This window comes from Thermobia domestica, chromosome 2 (genome assembly GCF_964235325.1).
Source record: "Thermobia domestica chromosome 2, izTheDome1.hap1.1, whole genome shotgun sequence".
Lineage (NCBI taxonomy): Eukaryota > Metazoa > Arthropoda > Insecta > Zygentoma > Lepismatidae > Thermobia > Thermobia domestica.
The window spans coordinates 290,667,916-290,691,858 of NC_137455.1; the positions used below are offsets into that span (position 1 = coordinate 290,667,916).

General features: G+C 33.8%; 1 protein-coding gene across 2 annotated transcripts in view; it reads left to right on the forward strand.

Annotated features, from left to right (window-relative positions):
- Window positions 1-23,943, forward strand: part of Zwilch (zwilch kinetochore protein) — a 145,061-nt gene that overhangs the window by 20,709 nt on the left and 100,409 nt on the right. For both annotated transcript variants that reach the window (XM_081748870.1, XM_081748871.1), the window contains exon 4: window positions 13,055-13,115. In XM_081748870.1, coding sequence (XP_081604996.1) covers window positions 13,055-13,115 — 61 coding nt within the window. The remainder of the gene's footprint in view (window positions 1-13,054; window positions 13,116-23,943) is intronic.

Sequence of the window (23,943 nt, forward strand, 5' to 3'; positions counted from 1 at the left end):
ACTTTGCATAAAAGTACCCTATAACAGTTTGAGCATGGAAAAAGTCCAAAATCTGAGGCATGTTATATGGGAAATTTTTTATAAGCAAAAAAATGTCCTTACACAGGAAAAAAATCGTTTCACTCACTCACTCATCAAATTGATTAGGAACTTTCCAATGAGATAGAAACCTGAAACTTTGCATAAGGGTACCCTATAACAACCTGAGTATGGAAAAAATCCGAAATCTGACGAATGTGCTATGGAAATTTTTTTATAGGCAAAAAACTGTCCTTACCCAGGAAAAAAATCGTTTCACTCACTCACTCATCAAATTGATTAGGTACTTCCCAATGAGATAGAAACCTGAAACTTTGCATAAAAGTACCCTAAAACAGTTTGAGTATGGAAAAAATCCGAAATTTGACAAATGTGCTATGAGAAATTTTTTATAGACAAAAAACTGTCCTTAGCCAGGAAAAAAAATCGTTTCACTCACTCATTCATCAAATTGATTAGGTACTTCCCAATGAGATAGAAACCTGAAACTTTGCATAAAGGTATCCTGTAGCAACCTGAGTATACAAAAAATCCGAAATCTGAGGAATGTGCTATGGGAAATTTTTATAGGCAAAAAACTGTCCTTACCCAGGAAAAAAATCGTTTCACTCACTCACTCATCAAATTGATTAGGTACTTCCCAATAAAATAGAAACCTGAAACTTTGCATAAATATACCCTATAACAGTTTGAGTATGGAAAAAATCCGAAATCTGAGGAATGTGCTATGGGAATTTTTTTATAGGCAAAAAACTGTCCTTACCCAGGAAAAAAATCGTTTCACTCACTCACTCATCAAATTGATTAGGTACTTTCCAATGTGATAGAAACCTGAAACTTTGCATAAATATACCCTATAACAGTTTGAGTATGGAAAAAATCCGAAATCTGATGAATGTGCTATGGGAAATTTTTATAGGCAAAAAACTGTCCTTACCCAGGAAAAAAATCGTTTCACTCACTCACTCATCAAATTGATTAGGTACTTCCCAATAAAATAGAAACCTGAAACTTTGCATAAATATACCCTATAACAGTTTGAGTATGGAAAAAATCCGAAATCTGAGGAATGTGCTATGGGAATTTTTTTATAGGCAAAAAACTGTCCTTACCCAGGAAAAAAATCGTTTCACTCACTCACTCATCAAATTGATTAGGTACTTTCCAATGTGATAGAAACCTGAAACTTTGCATAAATATACCCTATAACAGTTTGAGTATGGAAAAAATCCGAAATCTGAGGAATGTGCTATGGGAAATTTTTATAGGCAAAAAACTGTCCTTAGCCAGGAAAAAAATCGTTTCACTCACTCACTCATCAAATTGATTAGTTACTCCCCAATGAGATAGAAATGTGAAACTTTGCATAAAGGTACCCTACAATAACTTGAGTATGGAGAAAGTCCGAAATCTGAGGAATGTGGTATGGGAAATCTTTTATGAGCATAAAACTGTCCTTAGCCATAAAAAAAATCGTTTTACTCACTCATTCATCAAATTGATTAGGTATTTTTTTAACGAGACAGAGACGTAAAACTCTGCACAAAGGTACCTTATAATTACTTAAGTATGAAAAAAGTCCGAAATTTGAGGAATGTTCTACGGGAAAGTTTTTATAGGTAAAAAAAAACTACCCTTAGCCAAGCAAGAAATCGATTCACTCACTCACTTATCAAGTTAATTATGTACTTCCCAATGGGATAAAGACATGAAACTCTGCATAAAAGTACATTATAATGACTTGAATATGGAAAAAGTCCGAAATGTGAGGAATGTGCTATGAGAGTTATTTATGGGCGAAAAACTGTCCTTAGTCAAACACAAATCGGTTCATTCTCTCCCTCATCAAATTGATTAGATACTTCCCAATGAGATAGGAACGTGAAACTTTGCATAGAGTTACTCTATAATGACTTGAGCATAGAAAAATTCCGAAATGTGTGGCATGTGTTATAAGAAATTTTTTATTGGCGAAAAACTGTTCTTAGCCAAGTAGAAATCGTTTCATTCTCTCAATCATCAAATTGATTAGATAATTCCCAATGAGGTATAGACGTGAAACGTTGCATAGAAGCACCCTATAATGACTAGAGTACAGAAAAAGTCCGAAATGTGATTAATGTGCTATGGGATTTTTTTTATGGGCGAGAAACTGTCCTTAGCCAAACATAAATATGTTCGTCTTCTCACTCATCAAACTGATTAGGTACTTTCCAATGAGATAGAGACGTGAAACTCTGCATAAAGGTACTGTACCTTATAATGGCTTAAGTGTAAAAAAAATTCCGAAATGTGAGGAATGTGCTATTGGAAATTTTTTATGGGCGAAAAACTGTCCTTAGCAAAGCACGGTTCATTCAGTCACTCATCACATTGATTTGTTAGTTTCCAATGATAATGACGTCAAGCTGTGCATAAAGGTACCTTATAATGACTTGAGTGTGAAAAAAGTCTTAAATGTGAGGAATGTGTAATGGAAATTTTTCATGGGTGAAAAACTATTTTTAACCAAGCAGATATCGGTTCATTCATTCACTCGTCACATTGATTTCACTTGTTTATGAAATATTAACGTAAAAGTCTGTATATTGGTACCTTATAATGACTTGAGTATGGAAAAGGTTTAAAATTTTAATTAATGTACTAAAGGAAATTTTTATGGGTGAAAACTGTCCGTATCCAAGCAGAAATCGGTTCACTCAATGATTGACTCATTCATAGCATTAATTAGGTACTTCCCAATGAGATAGAAAGATGAATCTCTGCATAAAGGTACCTTATAATGATTTGAGTATGGAAAATGTCCGAAATTTAAGGAAATGGTATGGAAAAATTTTACGGATGAAAACTGTCCTTAGTCAAGCAGAAATCGGTTCACTCACTCGCTCATCACATCGATTTTGTATTTCCAATTAAATAAGTCGTGAAACTCTGCATAAAGGTATCTTATAATGACCTGAGTATGGAAAAAGTCCGAAATGTGACGAATGTGCTATGGGAAATTTTTTATAGACGAAAAATTGTCCTTAACCATTAGGTACTTCCCAATGAGATGAAGATGTGAATGTCTACACGAAGGTAGCTCATAATGGCTTGAATATGAAAAATATCCGAAATTTAAGGAATGTGCTATGGAATTTTCTATGGGTGAAAAATTGTCCTTACTCAAACAGAGATCGGTTCATTTATTCACTCATCATTGATTAGGTACTTCCAAATGAGATAGAGATTTGAAACTCTGCATAATAGTACCTATCTTATGTAATGACCTGTGTAAATAAAGGTTCCAAATTTAAGGAATGTACTATGAGAATTTTTATGGGCGAAAAACTGTCCATAGCCATTAGGTACTTCTTAATGAGATAAAGATGCGAAACTCTCTATAACGGCTTGAAAATGAAAGTTGAGGAATTTGCTACGGAAATTTCTTCATTAGAAAAAAAAAAAAAAGAAAAAAAACTGTCCTTACAATCAGAAATCGGGAATGATTCCGTTATTGAACACATCATGTGCATAGTGATAATGTTGTCAATCGTCTGAGTGGTCGAGTTGATGCCCTCCTCGCTGGTGTATTGGCTATACTTAACATACGTTATCCATTGTTACATAGGAGACCCGGGTTCAATTCCCGGCGGGAGCTCATGTGGTTCGGATTCCACGTTAATCAGTAGGTCCACGTCTCATATAGCCTCGCTGCTGAACGGGACGCTAAACTAAAATCACCTCACCTCACCATTGTTACATACGCACTGCCCTCTTTCCCGCTTAGATATTACACAATGTCGTTGCAGGATGTCTGATATCTAACAGTCTTTCGTACATTACGTACGTCAGCTATAAGTTACATACGGCCATCTGTATGTGAGATCCTGACCGTCTATATACAGTCTTTTCGTTCGTGTGGAAAGTACGTTTATTCGGAACACTTATACGGAAAGTACGTTCAAATATACTTTTTCAGTCATACGTTTAGTGTACGTTAAGTCCAACAACTACAGGATTTAGACATGTAACAAACGTTTTTACGTACGCCACATACAGTTTTTCTCAGTGTGCGAGTAAAATAAGTGAAAGCTAGTAATAAGTAGTTAAGCAAGTTAATTAGGCATGTTCTGTGAATCAGTCAACTTTTAAAAACGTGGGCTAAGGCCCGTACATACTGCCGTAAATTTCGTGGCTGGAAACCCAGACAAGGAAAGCCAATATTTTGTCTTTTTTCGGTGAAGATTTTTCCTTTATTGCAATCATTCCTATTAAATAGATATTGAAATTAATTTGATAAGTAAGATAATGTAGAGGTGAGAATGTTTAAAATTAATGAAATTTTCAAAGAAATGAGAAATCCAATTGTTCGAATTTATGTGAGACCAGCAACAAAATGTAACCGATTTCGTAAATATATTGGTACCAGAGTTATATTATAGTTACCACAGTTGTTATGTAAAAATGTTCTTGATACTTCGTGTCTCTATCTGTGAACAGTGTGAGAATCTCTTACGTATCAGACTTCTCATCAACAGTGAATTTCGTGCCTTTTGCTCTTCATATTTTCTGAATTTGCCCTTCTTGGGTTCGCCCCACACTCTCGCCTTTGCTCGTCCTACTTCCTCACACCTCTTATGCTTACAATTCCCGAATTTCAAGTTTCTTTTCCTATTTCAACTATCTAAAAGATAAGATTTTGTATTCCAGAAAAACGCCTATTTAAATAACATGGTGATTTCTTCATCTTCCTTTAGACTTCTTAAAATTAAAAATATTCAATTTTAGCAATTTTCCTGTTGGTTAGTCCCGGGAGGGTACAATCGTGCCAAATTTCATCATTCTAACCCTGCCGGAAGTGCCTAAACATTTAGAGGTTTAGAAGACGTCCAATATAAATAACACGGAAAAGGTTTTTCTGTTCCCCATAAAACCACTCTAAATTTGGATATTTTCATTTTTACTGACTTACTTAGGTAATACTAACGAAAACGTTGAAGCATACCGAATTTCACGTTTGTATTCCAATTTCAAGTACCTAAAATATGAGATTATTTGTCCAAAAAAAGGCCTATTTAAATAGCATGAGGAATTTCTTCATCTCCCCTTTAGACTCCCTAAAAATTAAAAATATTCACTTTTGGCAACTTTTCTGTCGGTTAGTTCCGAAAAACTACAATCACGTCAAATTTAATCATTGTAGCCCTACAAGAAGTGCCGTATAATTTTGGGGTGTAGAAGGTGTCCCATATAAATACGTACCATGGGAAAGATTTTACAGTTCCCCAGAAAACCACTCTAAAGTTGAAATTGTTTATTTTTACTGATTTACTTAGGTAATACTAATGAAAACGTACAAGCATACCGAATTTCAATTTTTTTATTCCAATTCCAAGTTCCTAAAACATGATATTATATGTCAAAAATATACCCATTTAAATAACATGGGAAAATTCTTCATCTCCCTTCATTTCAACTTTCCACGTCAACCGGAAGCACCCCTTTAATTTATGCCAGTTCATGTAGCTTTATATACAGTTAGGATATGTTGGTGGCAAATATTATTAAGTTTACAAGCTATTTGAAAGATGTATATCATTGGAAGGAAAACCCGAGGCAGTATGAAACTGCGCAACATGCGCTTCATGTAATGAACTCCGTAATTTCGCAATGTGAAAAGGTAGAGAACAACTAGGTATATTGAAACACCAGCTATGTCTAGTGATGTAGCAGCGAGGATTCAGCATCAAGGGGTTTGGGCCCTGTTGATACTCTTCGTATTTAGGCAATGAAAAATGAGATGTTAGCGATCGTGATTTTGTAGTTCGGGTAAATGAATTGGAATCTCGTTTGGACATAACGCTCTGACAGATATTTGATAGAATAAATCCTCCCCGCTGTTCTAGTGGCTAGCATGTGCGCCTTTATGTACAGGTCTTGGGTTCGATTCCTGGTGGGAGAGCCCTTGGGAACTAATGTTGTATGTGACACATTATGACTTCTTTTAAAAATGTACAATTTTAAATTTAAATCCAGCAATATGCCACAATTGAGAATTCCAATATACGATATTGACATGGTGAACTACAAAAAGAAGTGAAATATGAACAAAAACACCAGAGGTGCAAAAAGTGCAGCCGAGTTAGTCAGCCTCAAAAAGTGTTGAGATGAGGATGGATGAGCCAAATTCCTTGGCCACTGCATCTGAAAGGGACACTGGAACTTGGCGCTAGGTGTCAAGGAAAATGATGTTAAGGAACCTTAGGGATAGTGGTGGTGGGCGTAGTGGGTTTGGGACCACCATCAACCTTAGGAATATCAACTTTACTAATGAGCTAAGGCACATATACAGAATACTGCAGTAAGATTGGTGGTTCGAAACCCAGACAAGGAAAACTTATATTCCTCCACGAAGTGTCAAAGTAAATGATGTTAACGAGCCTTAGGAAGGGTGTTTGTGAGCGTGGTGGATTGGGGGTCACCACTAGCCTTAGGACTGAAATGTCCCGGCCGTGAAACTAGGAACATACATCTTAATGTATTCGAGTATGTTAGACACCTCGCGCCAAGTTCCAGTGTTCCTTTCAGATGCAGTGGCCAAGGAACTTGGCTCATCCATCCTCATCTCAACACTTTTTGAGGCTGACGAACTTGGCTGCACTTTTTGCACCTCTGGTGTTTTTGTTCATATTCCTTTTACATTTTCGGCAGCAAATTTGTACACATCTTCTGCACTTAAAATGTGACCATCTGTAGTTCTCTGGAGACTTGCTCTAGTAACAAGTCTCTTAATGGTACCACCTATTCCATCACATGCATGTTTCCCATGGCTTATGGGAAAAAAAAAAATCCACTTAGACGTTAAGCCATGGTCTTGATGATAGTGACAAAGGTTAATAAAGTTTTTATAGTTCTTGTACTGTGCCCCGGATCCGTCACTAAAGTAAATTGCATGTGTGAGGTTCGGATTTTCAGTTAATATGTACTGTTATGAATTTCTTCTGAAATGTAAAAAACGTGCAGATATCATGTTTTAGACAGTTACTAATGAAACACATTGACAATGAGGTAAGTTCCGTATCTTTCTTCGTATAAACAACAACAGGGTGTATTGTAACTTGGAAATTGTGCCAATGGAAGCCTTGAGTAGCATCTTGCACAATGCAGGTGTAATTTTCACTGAAATCTATCAATATAAGACATTCATTAATTGCTAATTTGGTTTTCACTTCTTTCAGGGAAGCACTCTGAGACTTGGCAATGAAATGATGTTTTGTCAAAGTGTCCAGTTTATTAACTAGAGTATTGATGAATTCATCAACAGATTTAACTAATGTTTCAAGCATAGAACGATCTGTTTGGAGCTCGAAATTTGTTTTATAGATGGTAGTGAACAAAAGTAAAATTTCAAAATGGCGGCCAGATTTTCAAAATGGTGGCCATCCACGCTATAGGGCGCAGTTTTCGGGTTTTTGACTTGAAATTTTATGAATAGAAGCATGAGACATATACAATTTACTGTGCGTAATATTAAAGTGGAGCAATGTCAACTTTCAAAATGACGGTCGATTTTTAAAATGGCGGCCATCTACACTCCAGGACGTAATTTTCAGTATTTTGACTTGAAATTTTGAGAATAGAAGCAAAAGACATATAAAATTTAGTGTATCTAACAATCAAGTGATCCAATGTACAGTTTCAAAATGGCGGCCATCCACTCTATACGGCGCAATTTTCGAAATTCAAGTGAGGCACCTGGTCATTAGACCCACTAGTAATAGTAATGTGGGTATGTGTGATAGGGAGTGAGTGAGCGAGAATGTCATTGCAATTGACTTCATTCAATATTTATGATATCCTTCCGTATTCATAAAATAATATTTCAATATATTAATTTTTGCACGTTAGGCGTTCATCTCAACCAAGCCAAATGTAAGCAAGGTAGTAAACATTCCAACAAAATGCAACATTTCTATAGTTAATAACATGTTAATGTTAAATGTTAATAACGTGCCATAAGTCGTGTCCCTGCATTATAATTTCTTACTGACAAACCACAAAAAACACCCTTTTCATTTTTGCACTTTTGAACATACATATTTAGGTGAATCTGAGGTAAAAATATGGCGGTTGTGTTTTCAGTGATTTAGCAGATATGATTTTCTACAAAAATCACATATAAATCATACAAATTGTGTTTCAGAGTTTGTGTCTGTTTTCTATGAACCACTTTTTCTGATTCAACAGTAGTTCTGAACAGTAGAGACTATTAGCTTTAATTTGACACCAGAAACACTTCAATTGGCCGAAAAATAAGGGAGTTACAGAATTTTTAACATTACATGTCAATTTTTCCGCGGCAGAAGTCTCGGAAAATGCCAGATTTTCATTTATTTTTCCTGAGGTTCGTTTAGGAGATAAAAATCTGCAAATATTTCTGTAGTCATTTCTCATAGGTATCTACCCACAGACAAAATATGAAGAAAATCCATGATATAAGGGCAACCATAAAATCTGATATTGGTTCATTTGACATGAAATGAGCCAATGTATATTTGTGGTTCAATCTTTTGTTTTACAGTTTTTATGCAACAATGGCTTTCAATAATAGCTATGAAACTTTTTTTGTTTGAAAAAAGGATTTGGAAACTCGTGAATTACTCGCGCTGCAAATGTTGGAATCTTTGTCTTTTATTATAAACCAAATCTGACTTTAAGGTAGTTGGATCTCATTTCTCAACAGTGTATCTGCTTCCAGCCCTGGTTACAAGGATAATATCGAAGTTCCACAGATACAGTTCCCTGTGTTAATTGTCTTCTGATCTAAAAGAAAATTTAATTGTCTTCTGATCTAAAAGATTAATTGTCTTCTGATGGAAAACAATCGAATTATTGATTGTTACATAAACAATAATTGCCTCCAACAATGAGAGGATTAACAATATGAAAAATTTACATATACCATTCCCTAGGTATTGGTGAGTCTATTTTGCTTAGCTAGTTAGTTTTGGTTAAATTCTTTAATTATTCGATATTTTTACGATTATGTTTGCGTATCTCGTTCCGTACAGTAACATTAATAATAGTGGTGCCATCATTTGAGCTAGAATCAAATTATTTGAAGGTCCAAAACAACGTTAAGCAAATGTTTTTGAAATTAGGACTGTCAGCAATATTACCGCAATTCATATCAAATCGATTTCTGAAGATTTAAATGAGCAACAAAACAAGAAACAAGTTCTGTTATCGAAACATACGAAGACATTAAATTGAAGTATCTAAGGTGATTGTAGTAAAAGAAGGTCGTGTAGAAGAAAAATTATATTTAAAAATATTTTTTAAATTTGCTAACTCAGTATGCAGTAGCTTTTTTCTCCTTGTGTTCTTTGTTTGAAGGTTAGTCTTAGTCTTAAAAGTAAATCGTCTGGTATTAAATTCTATACGATTAGACATATGCAGTGAAATGTAGATAACCATATAAGTTCTATATGTAATAAGTTGCAAATGATTTTGTGACTGACTACTCTAATTCGAATTATTGTAAAAGACAGTGATGGAACGCTTTATGGCTCACTACTTTTGCCCGGATGGTCTGGGTCTCACTTCTCAGACCCAGTCTGGCTCGGAGACCCAGACCGACCCGATGACTCGATCAGACACGGCGACCCGTAACTAGCCGAAATATCAGCGCTGCAATATTTTATAATTGATTAGTGATGTTCAGTCCTCGAGCTTGAACATTGTTTGTTTGATCCCCGATGTGACATTTCTTAATCAAAATGATATGTCTTAAATTTTTCAAATATATAATTTCATGTTTATTCGTCTTCCCATAAGGAGAAGAAAGATTTAAGTTGGGACACTGGGTTGAGCGCTCTATTAAACATGGATGATCTCTCATAAGAAAACATGTACCTTGTCTTTCCTGTGATCCCCACACTCTTTATACTCTGATAAACATTGTAGTTATCTTTCAGTGCACTGCTTTATCACATGTAGACACAAACAACAAACAAGAACGAAAATAATAGAGTTAGTAAGAAGACAAAGAGGAGAGAATCGTGGTGTTAGAACTAGATTATCAGTCTCAAACATACTCCCCACGGGGTGAATCATGAATCAAATTGCCTCTGGGCATAACCTCTGTGACCCATTACGTCACTGGTAAGGATATGCTACATTGAAAAGCTTTAGATATTAGTCTTAGTTCAAACTAAAACTTCTTTGTCTACTATTCAGTTTGAAGGATCCCGAGTGAATTGAAAAAAATGGACTTCTAAAAACATGGTAAGTATAAGTTTGGCTTAGATGTGTTTGCATTATAATAAGATTTATTATTTTCTAATTACAAATTTATTTACCAATAAGTTAAACACGTACGCATGTACACACTTAAAAAAGGGAGGAACAAATATAACTTTATTTTTAAACTTGTGTATCCTCAAAATAAAACTCTTGTCAGCTTCATTACTTTAAAACAGTAACACGAATGGCGTATTGAGGTTTTCGTTTCGTAGTCTAATGTAAAATAGGAATAAACCTGTTCTTATTACAACATTATACAGGGTGAGGCATAAGTCGGTTAACACCCCTGTAGCACACGAACGGCTTGATGTTCACACTCGGTTCATGGTATATGTTGTTCGGGTGGGTAATGGACCATATTGCACGACATGGTTGTTCTGGCGGCCATCTTAGATCCAACTATGGATTTTTAAATGGGAAGGGGACATGTGGGGTACCATTTGACACGAGCTCGATATCAGGGAAACAGTGGTGTGGCCCTTTTCCCCTACCGTTATTGGTTAAGAAGTTGCGTCACAAAGGATGAAAATTTGGCATTACAGCATATGCTCTATGTACTGTTCTTGAACAAGACACACTGCAAAGCGCCTCTGCCAATCCTCATGAACTCGCAACAGCATATCCAGGTCGACAGTTTCACAACATTGCAGAATTCGCTGCGTCAGATAGTGGATATCACGGATGGATTCTTGATAAACCAGGGTCTTCAGATGACCCTAGAGGAAGAAGTCTAGCGGCGTAAAATCTGGGGATCGTGGTGGTTACTCGATCGGTCTTCGTCGCCCTATCCAATATACCGGAAATGGTCTATCGAGCCATTGGTGTGAACGTAACGCAAAGTAAGGACGTTTACCGGGATAGGTAAAGTAGTAGAAAATGACCGATATTAGTGTCGAATTCATAGTTTTCGCGGTCGCTGAGATTGCATTAACTTCTAAATTCACCCCATTCGGCTGCGGGCCGGGGTCACCTGCGGGAGGGAGGGGAATACCGAGACATGTAAACACAATCCAACATGACTGGTATCATTCCATAGTTTTCGCGGTCGCTGAGATAAATGGTGATACTCCCACAGGCGTTGACTTCCAAGTACAGCCTCCATTGGCTGCGGGCCAGAGTTTTTTAGTTTCGAACCAAGAAGTCTCAGGGGGCGTTTACCGGGATATGTATAAGTAGTGAAAAATGTATTGTTTAATGAATTGACAGAAACAAGATTTTAAAAAATAAATAAATAAACTTTACTGTAGACTATAGGACTTGAATTGATAATCATGGAGAAGGTGAAGCAATTAGAGGTTACAACTACTCTATGAAGGTGAGGTGAAGCTCTGCTACTTAGTAGACGTATATTTGCAAATCACTAAGCACAAAATGTCTGATCGCTTCGCATATTTTGTAGCTTATTTCTGTTTAGTCCTTTGTTTACGTGTAAAATGATTATTGACACTTACGCATATTAGAACTGTGCCATATATAGTATAATAATTAATATTGTGAGAAATTTACGTTGTATTTCTAATAAAACATAAATTGCCTTCTTCGCTGCGCGTTGTTGTTGTTATGTTTACGAAAAAGTACTTAGAATTTGACACTAAAAGTTTCAGAGGTTTCTTTTTCTTAAATGTAACTTTCTTAATTTTTAATTGTTTTCATGACTGCTGCGAGGGGGACAGGGTTCCTACTGCGAGGGGGACAGGGTCGGGGAAATCAAGGAATATGGTGCAGGTCAGGGAGACTCGGGTAAAAAGACTGGAAGTCAGGGAAACTTTATAAAATATATATTTTCTAACATTAATTGTACACCAATTTCAGCTTAGCCAACCATTAATGATCACAGTGTGGAACGTTGCTCAGATTTTTATGGGTGGTAAGTGGAATGTAAATATGAGCAATTGATTATTATTTGTGTGTATATAATAAATGTTCTCATATATAAATATTCACTGTTATTTATTCCTTATTTATATGTCAACGTCACCCGACACCTGTCATGAAAGTCAGGGAATTTCCTGCCAAAGATCAGGGAGAGGTCAGGGAAATAGGAATTTCTTCAGATCAGTAGGAACCCTAAGGGGAATATATGTTTTCTTCTTTTGTACATTTCCAAGAAGAGATATGAAATTTTCTTTCTAAGAGAGTGATTTCTTTTTGTGTAATTTCTAAAGGCATGTAATATATATATATATATATATATATATACGTGGAGAAGTCAAGGAATTCGTGCTCGCCAAATAAGTGGGATCTACATTGTTTTCACTTCCAGTTTGTCATGTCATAAACAAGTTAAAACACCTAGAAACACGAAAGGATTTCGATCAGATACTTATTCCTTTCCATGTCCTAAAATTCAATAATAGTTCTAAGTATAGTAACTTTACTTGTCTCCAGTGACGAAAAAATTTATTTCAGTAAAAATTTAAAATGAAAATTAATTAGAAAGTGATTAAGATAAGTAAGAAAAAGTCTAGAATTATTAACAAAATTATGCTATATGATAAATGAAGAAAAATATTGTCAAGAGCTTGTTAAAGTAATGTACTGATTACTTTTCCTTTTGCTTATTACCCAAAAATAAATACAGCATGTGAAAGCTAGAAATCAGTATTATAACTAAACTGTGAATTTCGCAACATATTCTTCAGTATCTTTGTTTAATAATTACGAGTTACGTTGGATCAGTCCAATTTATTATGCTATATTTCTTCAGTTTAGTTTACTTTATTTACAGAAGAAATCATCTCGTAGCTCAGAGGAAGCTCCATCATTTAATAGTCCCAGTAATCATTCAGGTAAGCTCACATATATATTTTTGGAGGTAGTATATAGTAAAAAATTATTTCTTCCTTTATGCAATTTCTTTATAAATAAATTCGAAACGAGTGCGTCCACTTCGAATATAGTAACTTAGAGAAAATTATGTTTTTGATAGACCATGCTTGCTATGCTATAGTTGGTCGTTTTGATGAGAAGGCATTCAGAGCAAAAACTGTATGAAAAAAAAGAAGTGATGACTATGATTGTATGTGGAACAAAATTATAGACGTGGAAGTAGCATCGTTGGTGAGTGGTATAGGAAAACTATCAGGCTAAATCAAGGATTTCTTCCTTTTTTAAATGATAATAATAATCAACTTGAACGTTCTGTTTCAAATGAAAGTAAATGAGTTGAACGATCAAGTAAGAGGATAAGAATATCCAAAGAAAGCATACACGTGTTTTAGCAACAATGCACTACTATGGCCCCATAGTAGTTGTGTGCAGGAGGCTGAATTTTACTTCAAGGATAGTGCCAAAGAGAGATTAATACTCGCATACACCTGAAACATAATTATAAATAATTTGGAATGGGTAATAGTTGTGTATGTGCTTTATATATGTATAAGAGCGTGAGAAATGAAATGAAATGAAATCTTTGAGTTTTACGTCCCACGATTATGCCGGTTAGGCCAAAGGAGACGGTGGTAAGAGCGTGAGAAAATCGAACTACTTCTAACAGAAAAAAAAAAAATAGATAACATAATGGAACATATTTTAAAGCAGGAAAATTTCGTCCAGCTTTTTACCTGGTGGTAGGGTTCCCAATATAGAGGCTATATACCTCTTTGTACTGCCATGCTTATTCTTTGAATTAGGAATGTGCTTGCTGTTTCATCACCGGATAAATGGCTGATGGGTTTGCTTACTTCCTTTATAAAGTTGATTCCTTCTTTGCCCCACAATCCATTGGATTCAATGGCAGTGGTTACAAATTGGTACTTCTCTGTTAGGTTACTATATTTTCTTCTTTTATCTGTTTCTTTTCGACTGGCTACGTTGCCTGCTTGGAGTGAGGAGAAAGGAAGGTTGGGAGGGGCAAAAGTTTCTGTGCACGTAAAATCCCAAATCAATGACTTGCTTCTCTTCCAAGGTACTAAGGTCATCCCACTTTTTTTTAGTACATATTTGGTATAAAACTCTGTAATTCTCTTATTGATCGCGACACACACTTTGCTCTTGACACTGGTTTGTATTTCGATTTCTAGAAAGGAGGAAGTAAGCAATTTTGTAGAGCAACAAAGAGGTGAGTAATTCTGTATAATATTAAATAGGAATAAAATTCCATATTACACTCAGGACTCATAGATCAGCTGTCCTGACTGAAGATTTCTTTAACTTCCTTTAAAATATGCCAGGCAAAAATACTACGATAATACCTCGAGTTAGAAGCCAGAGATTAAAGAAAGCGGATTTATTAAACTGTTTTGGCACAAACACTGCGTATCGCACATATACCATCAATTATTCTCTAGAACCTATATGCTTGGTACAAACCAACTTTTTTATATCCAGAAGGTATAAAGTTAAATGCATAATGCATTTTTCGCTCTATGCGTTCGCCAATATAAGGTGATGACGTCCCTTCAAATTTGGCTTCAAACAAAGCCACGTGTCTTGGGATAGCTTAGAAATATTTCTGCCTTTGCTTCGCAAAAGTGGAAGGAAAGAAAATTTATCGGTATTATTTGTCGGTACTTAAGTTCATGCGTATATATTAAGAAATGAACATTATAGCATTTTCCCATTCCTTTATCCCTATTCTCCTGCTTATATTCAGAAAACTTTATATGATTTAGTTTTAAGGCAAACAAGGTGAGTGAGTGTTGTTTTACAGGGTGTCTACTGATACTGGAAATACTTGAAATACTGGGATTATACTGGAATTTAATTTTGATACTGCAAATACTGAAAATATACTGGAATTTTGATCCACATACTGGAAAAATTATGAAATATACTGTACAAATAGTATCATTCTTTATAATCTACCCTGGATTTTTGAACTCCAAAAGTCCAGGGTAATAACAATCTTACATTATAATTAGAATAGAATAATATACAATTGGGTCATTCCACGTCAATTCAACCAAAATTTTGGGGAAATTTAACCCACTATCTCAGATTTGATTGAAATAGCATCAGCGGTTTAGAAGTTATTGCATTTCAAAAATGAGAAGAAAATCCATGTTTAACTGTCGCGACATAATATTTTCCCGGTTTGAAAGAACACTAAATCATATTTCGGTTCCTTGGTTGGCAACCCTGATAACTGGGTTGCTTCGGAGAAGTGGTAATGCCTACAGGCGTACTTCCAGGATACCGAAGAGTGTTTTTACCAATATTTTTTTGAGAGGGGGTGTGTTAAATCGTATGGAACTTATTGGAAAAAGTTATATTCTCAATCAGTTGGCAACACTGACTGGGCTATTTCCTCAGTACTTGGATGGACCATCACAATTTTTGTATAGTGAAAATAGATGTAATAAGCTTACTGCAAAACGCGGCACAGATACGTCTAACTCTGTGACATCTAAACCTGAAATTGGTTGGCAACCCTGACAACTGGGTTGCTTGGGAGGAATGGTAATCCTCACAAACGTGTTTCTAGGATACCGAAGAGTACTTATACCAATTTTGGGGTGGATATGTTAAATCGTATGGAAGTTATTGGAAAATATTTATTTCGCAATCAGTTGGCAACACTGACTGGGATATCTCCTCAGTACTTGGATGGCCCATCACAATTTTTGTACATGTGAAACTAGATGTAATAAGCTTTCAAACAAAACCAAATTCATTGAGATTCATTATAGGGATTTTGAGAAATAAAGGTTTGAAGTTTACAAAATGGCGTCCTAGCTTTTTTTTTTTTCCTCAAAATGTTACCTTTCAAATGATTTTATAAATTTTCTATCAGCTCTAAGGAAAGTTTTCATGTTTTTAATGGTAAACATCTTCAAGACAATCTGAATAAAAAAAGAATCATGTTTCTGGCATTAATAGGAACCGAAATATGATTGTTTTAGTGTTCTTCCAAAACGGAAAAATATCGTGTCGCGAGTGTTAAAAATAGATTTTCTTCTCATTTTTTGAAATGCAATAACTTCTGAACCACTGATGTTATTTCAATAAAATTTACACACTTGTAATAAGCATCAAAAAATTTCATCGAAATCTGAGATAGTGGGTTAAAAGCCTTGGCGTGGAATGACCCAATTATACGTATATACAAGTTATAACTTAATAATACATTTATATAATACAAATAATGCTCTTGGCTTACTGTATCAGGCCTCCGAGCAGAGTGTCTACGGGCCATGAAAGTCATGAATTGAGGTTTTCGGTCAAAGGAAAGTAGTGAAATTGAGCTTCTGATCATGAAAAAAGTGATTTTAAAGAACAACAATACTTATGTAATACATTGCAGTAATTGAAATAATAAATTGTGACGGCGTTAACACGTGACGCCATCTCTCTTGGGGTTGCACATAGTCATTAACTTTCCCCTTTCTACTAATACTGTTTTCAATTTCCGTTTCTTTCTTTCTTTCTTTTCCTTTTTTTCCCCCAATATCTCACGTATAATAACAATGGGTGCATTATATTATATGCAATGCTTCAAATACAGTATACATGGCTGCAACCTAGTTAGTAAAGTCAGTATGCTCAATAATGGGAAACTGAGGGCCAGTTTTAGTGCTTGGTATGAATGTGTAAAGGTTTCAGCGCTTTCATGAACAGCTACATATACCTAATCATTTGTATTTCAAAGAAATCAAAGCTAACTAAATTTATTAAAAATAAAATATTTATTTAATGGTGAAACAATTACAAAACCTGAAATCATCAAGAGTGTGATTATTCCTAAAGAACTTTAAAAAATAAATCATTGTATTAGATACTGAAATTTGGCTGATACTGGAAATATACTGGAGTTTTGAAATTGAAACACAGTAGACACCCTGTTTTAGCTGTTATTTATGTCGATCTGTTGCATTTTTATTAGGGAATGGTAATTGGGTGGTGTAATTATGTGTAATGTGCGGTACAATAGAAGACTAAGAGTGTTGTTCCTTGGATAGATTTTCCAATAATATCTCATTTGTATTGTCAATCAGGATTGGGAAATATTTCCCTCGTAACTATTCTAGATATTGAAAGGAAACTTGGCATACGCATCACGTATAAGCCATAATATTTTTCAAGGCAGATTATATCCAGGTGCCTGTAGTCGGGACCAAACTCCAAAAAGACATTTCTGGAGGAAAATTCTTCTATATATCCCAGATTTTCCTTTTCTGTACATTGTGAACACATGTACATGGTACCGTTTGAAAGCGTGTGTCATTTTGAAGACAGTGCGTATGAGCTGTGATACTCGGAATAATATTACGGTGTTTGGAAAGATTTATGTCCCCTATTTTTTCCCTTATTTATATTTGAAATTTGGTATTGTTAAACAGAATTAAGAAATACATTAATGAAAGGAGGAAACAACTTATTATTACACACCAGATCGTCTGTAGGGGCAAATTTAACAACTCGGAAAGATTGAAAAAGTGAATGATTGGACCGGAAAAAAAAATGAAATGAAATCTTTGAGTTTTACGTCCCACGGTTATGCCGGTTAGGCTAAATGAGACGGTGATGATGAGTAATGAATGAAATGGTGGAATGAAGAAAGTGGGAGGAAACAGGAGAACCCCGAGAAAACCCACGCACACGGTGTTTGTCCACCACAAAGTTCACTTGGCGGGAGCAATGATTGGACCGAGATCTCAGTCGATGCGTTAACCACTACGCAATCAGTCCACTTAACAGAACAGCCACACATTCACTTCTGAAGCGTAGTGGTTAACGTATCTACACGATATGCCAGAGATCCTTGGTTCGAGTCTCACTCCAGTCGTTCACTTGGTCACTTTGTATGTTTAAGATTAAGAAACATTTTTTCTCACGTATCTATTCTAAATATTGCAATTAAACTTTGCTCACATATTATGTATGGACTATAGTATTTTTCAAGTTTGATTATATTCAGATACCTGCAGTCGAGCATGCTTCAGATGGCACAAAATGCAATAGAAAGAATTTTTAAGGGAATTTTTTTCCATTTTACTCGAATTTTTCTTCTTTCGTACATTACGCACATGTATGCATGAATAGATGCGCGGCACCTGACCTCCACTACCTGAAAAATCACCATTTTTTTCTCAAGGCGTTCTGGTAGCAAGTACTCAATTATCCAGTATCGCACGATACGTAGTGCCACCCGTACCAGCCAGCATTGGAAAATCGAACACCTCGAAAACTCATTCTCTTTTAAGACTCCTTTTTTGGAGTGTATTCGTTCTCTTTTACGACCCGTTTTTGAGGGTGTACTCATCCTCTTTTACGACTACTTATTTAACATAGCAAAAATTATATGTCTATCAACACATATTCCAATCAGAAATTACAAAGAGACTATTACATAAGGCTATGGCATATTTTCGCAACCTCTATGTAACAGCAGAACTGATAAAAGAATATAGCATATTTTCGCAACTTCTATGTAACATAGCAGAGATGATAAAAGAGTATGACCATCTTTTTAACCCTTATATAACATAGCAAAAATTACACAAGAAAGGCTACTAACATAACAGAGAAGAATAGGGATGTACTCATTCCCTTTTTCAACCCCTATTTAACATACCAGAGATTGCATAAGTTATTCCATATAATAGAAATTTCAACCCTATATAGCATAGCAGAGATTAAAGAGTACGAAGACATATTCCAACACAGTAACCTTTAAACCCCTATTTAGCATATAAGGGTGTACTCGTTCTCTTTTATGGTACCTTTTTCGCAAGCCCTATTTAACATAACAGATTACGAACCCTAGCAGGGGTGTATTCGTTCAGTTTCCAACCCGCAATAAACATAGCAGAAATTATAAAATCTTGTGGCCTGTTTTAAACCCCTATTACCAAAGGCTACAAGCACTGTTTTTAACCCCTATTTAACATAGCAGAGACTTTTTTTTTTTTTTTTTGCAACCCTTATTTTGAACATGCTAATTATGAATATTATATTAGTTTATGTGGGATACGCCCTTATACAACAATTTTAACCGATTTGGATGAAACTCGGTACATAGAGGTTTTCGAACATGCTGCTTACGAATGTAATATTCATTTTTACCTAGGCCATATAGTTTATGTGGAATACGCCCTGTTATAACAATTTTAACCGATTTGGATAAAACTCGGTATATAGGGGTTGTCGAACATGCTGATTACGAATAAATATATGTTTTTACCTAGGCCTTATAGTTTAAGGGGGGTACGCCCTTTTACAAAAATTGTAATATTCTAATTATATATAATTCGTGATTTAAGTTGTGTTGTTACATTTACCAATGGAACATTGACAACCACATACCACAATACTTGTAACCTCAAGGTCAAAGTTCAAATATTTAACCATGTATAACCCGTAAATGGTACAACGTATTAAAATTCTGTTTGCATTTGTTAGTATGAAGACAGCAAATAGGTTATGCGAAAAAATGCAACCTTTATAAGAGAATAGCACTATGTATAATTTTATCTAACATAACAGAACTGTAGAGTAAGGTCACATGAACGGCGTTCGTGTAGCTCACACTTTTATCATAGCAGAAATTACAAAAGAAAGACTGACCCGTCATCGAAACCCACGTAGTAGACCATTTTATAAAAGCGGAGACCACGAAGCCAATGCGACTTATGTCCCCTAATGTCCCGTAATTGGAAGTTGTTTTAATATGGACCCATTTAGTTATAGTATGATATTTTCAATTTTAAAGTTTGACTAGCTTAGAACTTTGTTCTATTTTGTACATTTTTTCCAACCAGAAAAATTCAATTTTGTTGTGCGAATTTAACTAGCTTGGAATTTTGTATTATTTTTGTACTTAAAAAAAAAAAACTATTTAATAAACGAAGGAGAGCCGTTTTAAAATTAAGCCACTTTAATTACCTATAGACCGGCATTTTAAAATTTTATACCATTTTGTGCTACCAAGAAAATTTGTACAATTCAAATAAACGGAGGAGAATTACTTTAAAAATTTAGTTGTGGTGCAACATTTTCAATTTGTATACTTTTGTACCAATCAATAAAAATTGCATTATTTAAATAAACGACGAAGTGCTATTTTAAAATTTACAGACCAATTTTTGTGATGTGAATTTTTAATTCAAAATTTAATTACCTTTTGTACTTCCAAAAGATGTACTATTTCGAAAACGAAGGAGAGCCATTTTTAAAAAAATAGCTACTTTGAATATTTATAGTGCGACTTTTATAAATTTGAATTTTGTTATTTAAATGAACAAAGGAGGGTTATTTTTTAAATTGAGTGACCTATTTAGTTGTGGTGAGACATTTTCAAATTTGTATATTAATGTACCAACAAGAAAAAATTGTATCGTTTAAATAGGCAGAGAACTATTAGTTATGAGGCCATTTTAACTAGATTAGAATTTAGTACCTTTTTGTGCCACCAAGAAATTTTTTGCTATTCAAATAAACGAAGGGATAAATTTAGGTGGCCTATTTATTTATGGTGCGATATTTTTAAATTTAAATTTTGTACTGTGTTTATACAGTTTGTACCACTAAGAAAAGATTGTGGATTTGAATAAACTAGAAGAAGGTATTTAGTTATTGTGCTACATTTATAAATTTTAATTTTGTACTATTTAAATAAACAAAGGAGAATTATTTTAATGTGGCGCAACACTTTCAAATTTGTAGATTTATGTACCAACAAGAAAAAATTGTATTTAAATAAGCAAAGAAGAACCATTTTAACTAGCTTAGAATTTTGTACCTTTTTGTGCCACCAAGAAATTTTGTGCTATTCAAATAAACGAAGGGATAGATTTAGGTAGCCTATTTAGTTATGGTGCAACATTTTTAAATTTTGTACTATGGTTATACGTTTTGTACCACTATTTAGTTATGGTGTATTTTTTTTTTTAAATTAAAATTTACATAAGTCAAAAGTTTCTACTATTTTGTAACAGCAAGAAAATATTTGTACCATTTAAGTAAACGAAGAACAATTATTTAGTTGTGCTGTAATATTTTTAAATTTAAATTTTGCGTTTTTTGTATATTTTTGTACCATTTAAGATAAGTGAAGAAAAGTCATTTTAACGAGTTTAAAATTTTGTACCTTTTTATGGCACCAAGAAATTTTGTGCTATTTAAATAAACGAAGGAATAAATTAGAGTGGTATATTTAATTGTGGTGCATCTTTTTTAAATTTTAATTTTGTATTATTTTGTAACATCAAAAAAAAAAAATACTTGTATAATTTTAGTAAAGGTTTCTTTTGCACAACCTAATAAATTGAAAATGTTGCCTAAATGACTGCCGCATTCAATTTTTAAAACACAAAATAACACAATAATAGTAGTTTTGAGAGTTGAATAAAACTAGACGGTTTGCTATAATTATTCACAAAAAAATATTTAAATTGAAGAGAGTAACTTTATACATTCAGTTTTTACTCAATACTATATAACAGACACAACAGCAATTAGCAGACTAAGCTTACTATAAAATTGCTGCATTAATAGCTATGCACAGTTTTATTTAACACTCAAAACTATAGTTGTCGTATTAAAAGTCCAGAGTAAAATTGTTTTAATTACGGCAGTTATTTAAAATTCATATTTGTATTATTAGTATAGTGTAATTTGTTGAGCGCAACTTTGTACTTTTATTCTTCGATTGCGGTAGTCATTTAGACTTTTTATTATTAATGCAACGTTTCCAATAAAGACACATGGTACAAATATTTTCTACCGTATTTTCATTTAAATGGTACAAATATTTTCTCGCTGTTACAAAATAGTATAAACTTTTGACTTAAGTAAATTTTAAATTTAAAAAAAAAAAAAAATACACCATAACTAAATAGTGGTACAAAATGTATAAACATAGCACAACATTTAAATTTAAAAATGTGGAACCATAACTAAATAGGCCACCTAAATTTATCCCTTCGTTTATTTGAATAATACAAGAAGGTACAAAATCCTAAGCTAGTTAAAATGGCTCTTCTTTGCTTGTTTAAATAATACTGTTTTTTCTTGTTGATACATAAATATACACATTTGAAAATGTCGCACCACAACTAAATAGGTCACCCAATTTAAAAATAACTTTCCTTTGCTTACTTAAATGGTGCAAAATTCAAATTTATAAATGTCACTACAACTATTCAAAGTAGGTAAAATTTTAAAAATGACTCTACTCCGTTTTCTAAATAGTACAATCTTTTGGAAGTACGAAAAGTAATCAAATTTTGAATAGCACAAAAATTCTTGGTGGCACAGAAAGGTACAAAATTCTAAGCTAGTTAAAATGGTTCTTCTGTGCTTATTTAAACAATACATTTTTTCTTGGTACAAATTTGAAAATGTCGCGCCACAACTAAATGGGTCACCCAGATTTAAAAAATAATTCTCCTTTGTTCATTTAAATAACAAAATTCAAATTTATAAAAGTCGCACTACAAATATTCAAAGTAGCTAAATTTTTAAAAATAGCTCTCCTTCGTTTTCGAAATAGTACAATCTTTTGCAAGTACAAAAGGTAATTAAATTTTGAATTAAAAATTTGCATCACAAAAATAGGTCTGTAAATTTTAAAATAGCACTTCGTCGTTTATTTAAATAACGCAATATTTATTGATTGGTACAAAAGTATACAAATTGAAAATGTTGCACCACAACTAAATTTTTAAAGTAATTCTCCTCCGTTTATTTGAATTGTACAAATTTTCTTGGTAGTACAAATTACCAACGATTTTTTTAAGTAAAGAATTGTAATATCTTGGACTCAAATTATGGTATTACCGAAAGAAAAAAAGTGCATTTATACTTAGAAGAGAAGACTTTCTTTCCTTTTAATGTAACTACTTTTTGTTTGTTATCATTCAATGTAATGTTGATTTTTTTTAAAGAAGCATTTTCAATTTATAATTAACTGACTCATAGAGAAAGATATTTTATTATTTATTTGCACTAATACTCATGTACCACAAAAACAAAGGAAACGTAGTCGCATTGTTGTTTGTCCCAGATTACAGTGGAACACCGTTACAACAAATTTGATCGTGCGCGAATTAATTCATTATGCACAATTTCCAAATATATTTTTTTTCAATGGTATTCTGTTCTGGATACTTCCTTTTGATAAATAGTATTTAAAACTAATTCTTAAACTAGGCGTGTACTGAGAAAAACGATTGAAGAAAGCAATTATGATCACATTAAGATTATATTATTTCATGTTTTATTTTGCTTTCTTATTTTTTTGGAAGGGGAAATTCCAACAACCTCTGGTGGGTGCACTTTACTGGAGAAAATTAATAGATTTGTTAGCCTTCACATAAAAGTTAGTATTTTAAAAATGACGTCACTTCATAAAAATTCGTTATTCTCTATAAAAAGTTGTCTGCTGTACTAAAATTACAAACATGTGAATAACTTTTTACATAACTATTAAGCCTCTATAATCCTCGACAAAGGATACTCGTTTAAGTATCCGAAATATTGGAAGATTTTTAAGCTTTTAGAAGTACAATTTGGTGAGTACTATTTTTAACTTTTAAGGTATATTTCTTATGCTCTATCAGTCTAGGTAACATTTGTTTGACGCAAGTGCGGCACAATTATTGAAGTTTAAGAGACGCTAACTTTAACAGCTTTTTAGTCGCAGAGGCATAAGTTGTAATCATTTTAATTTCGCTT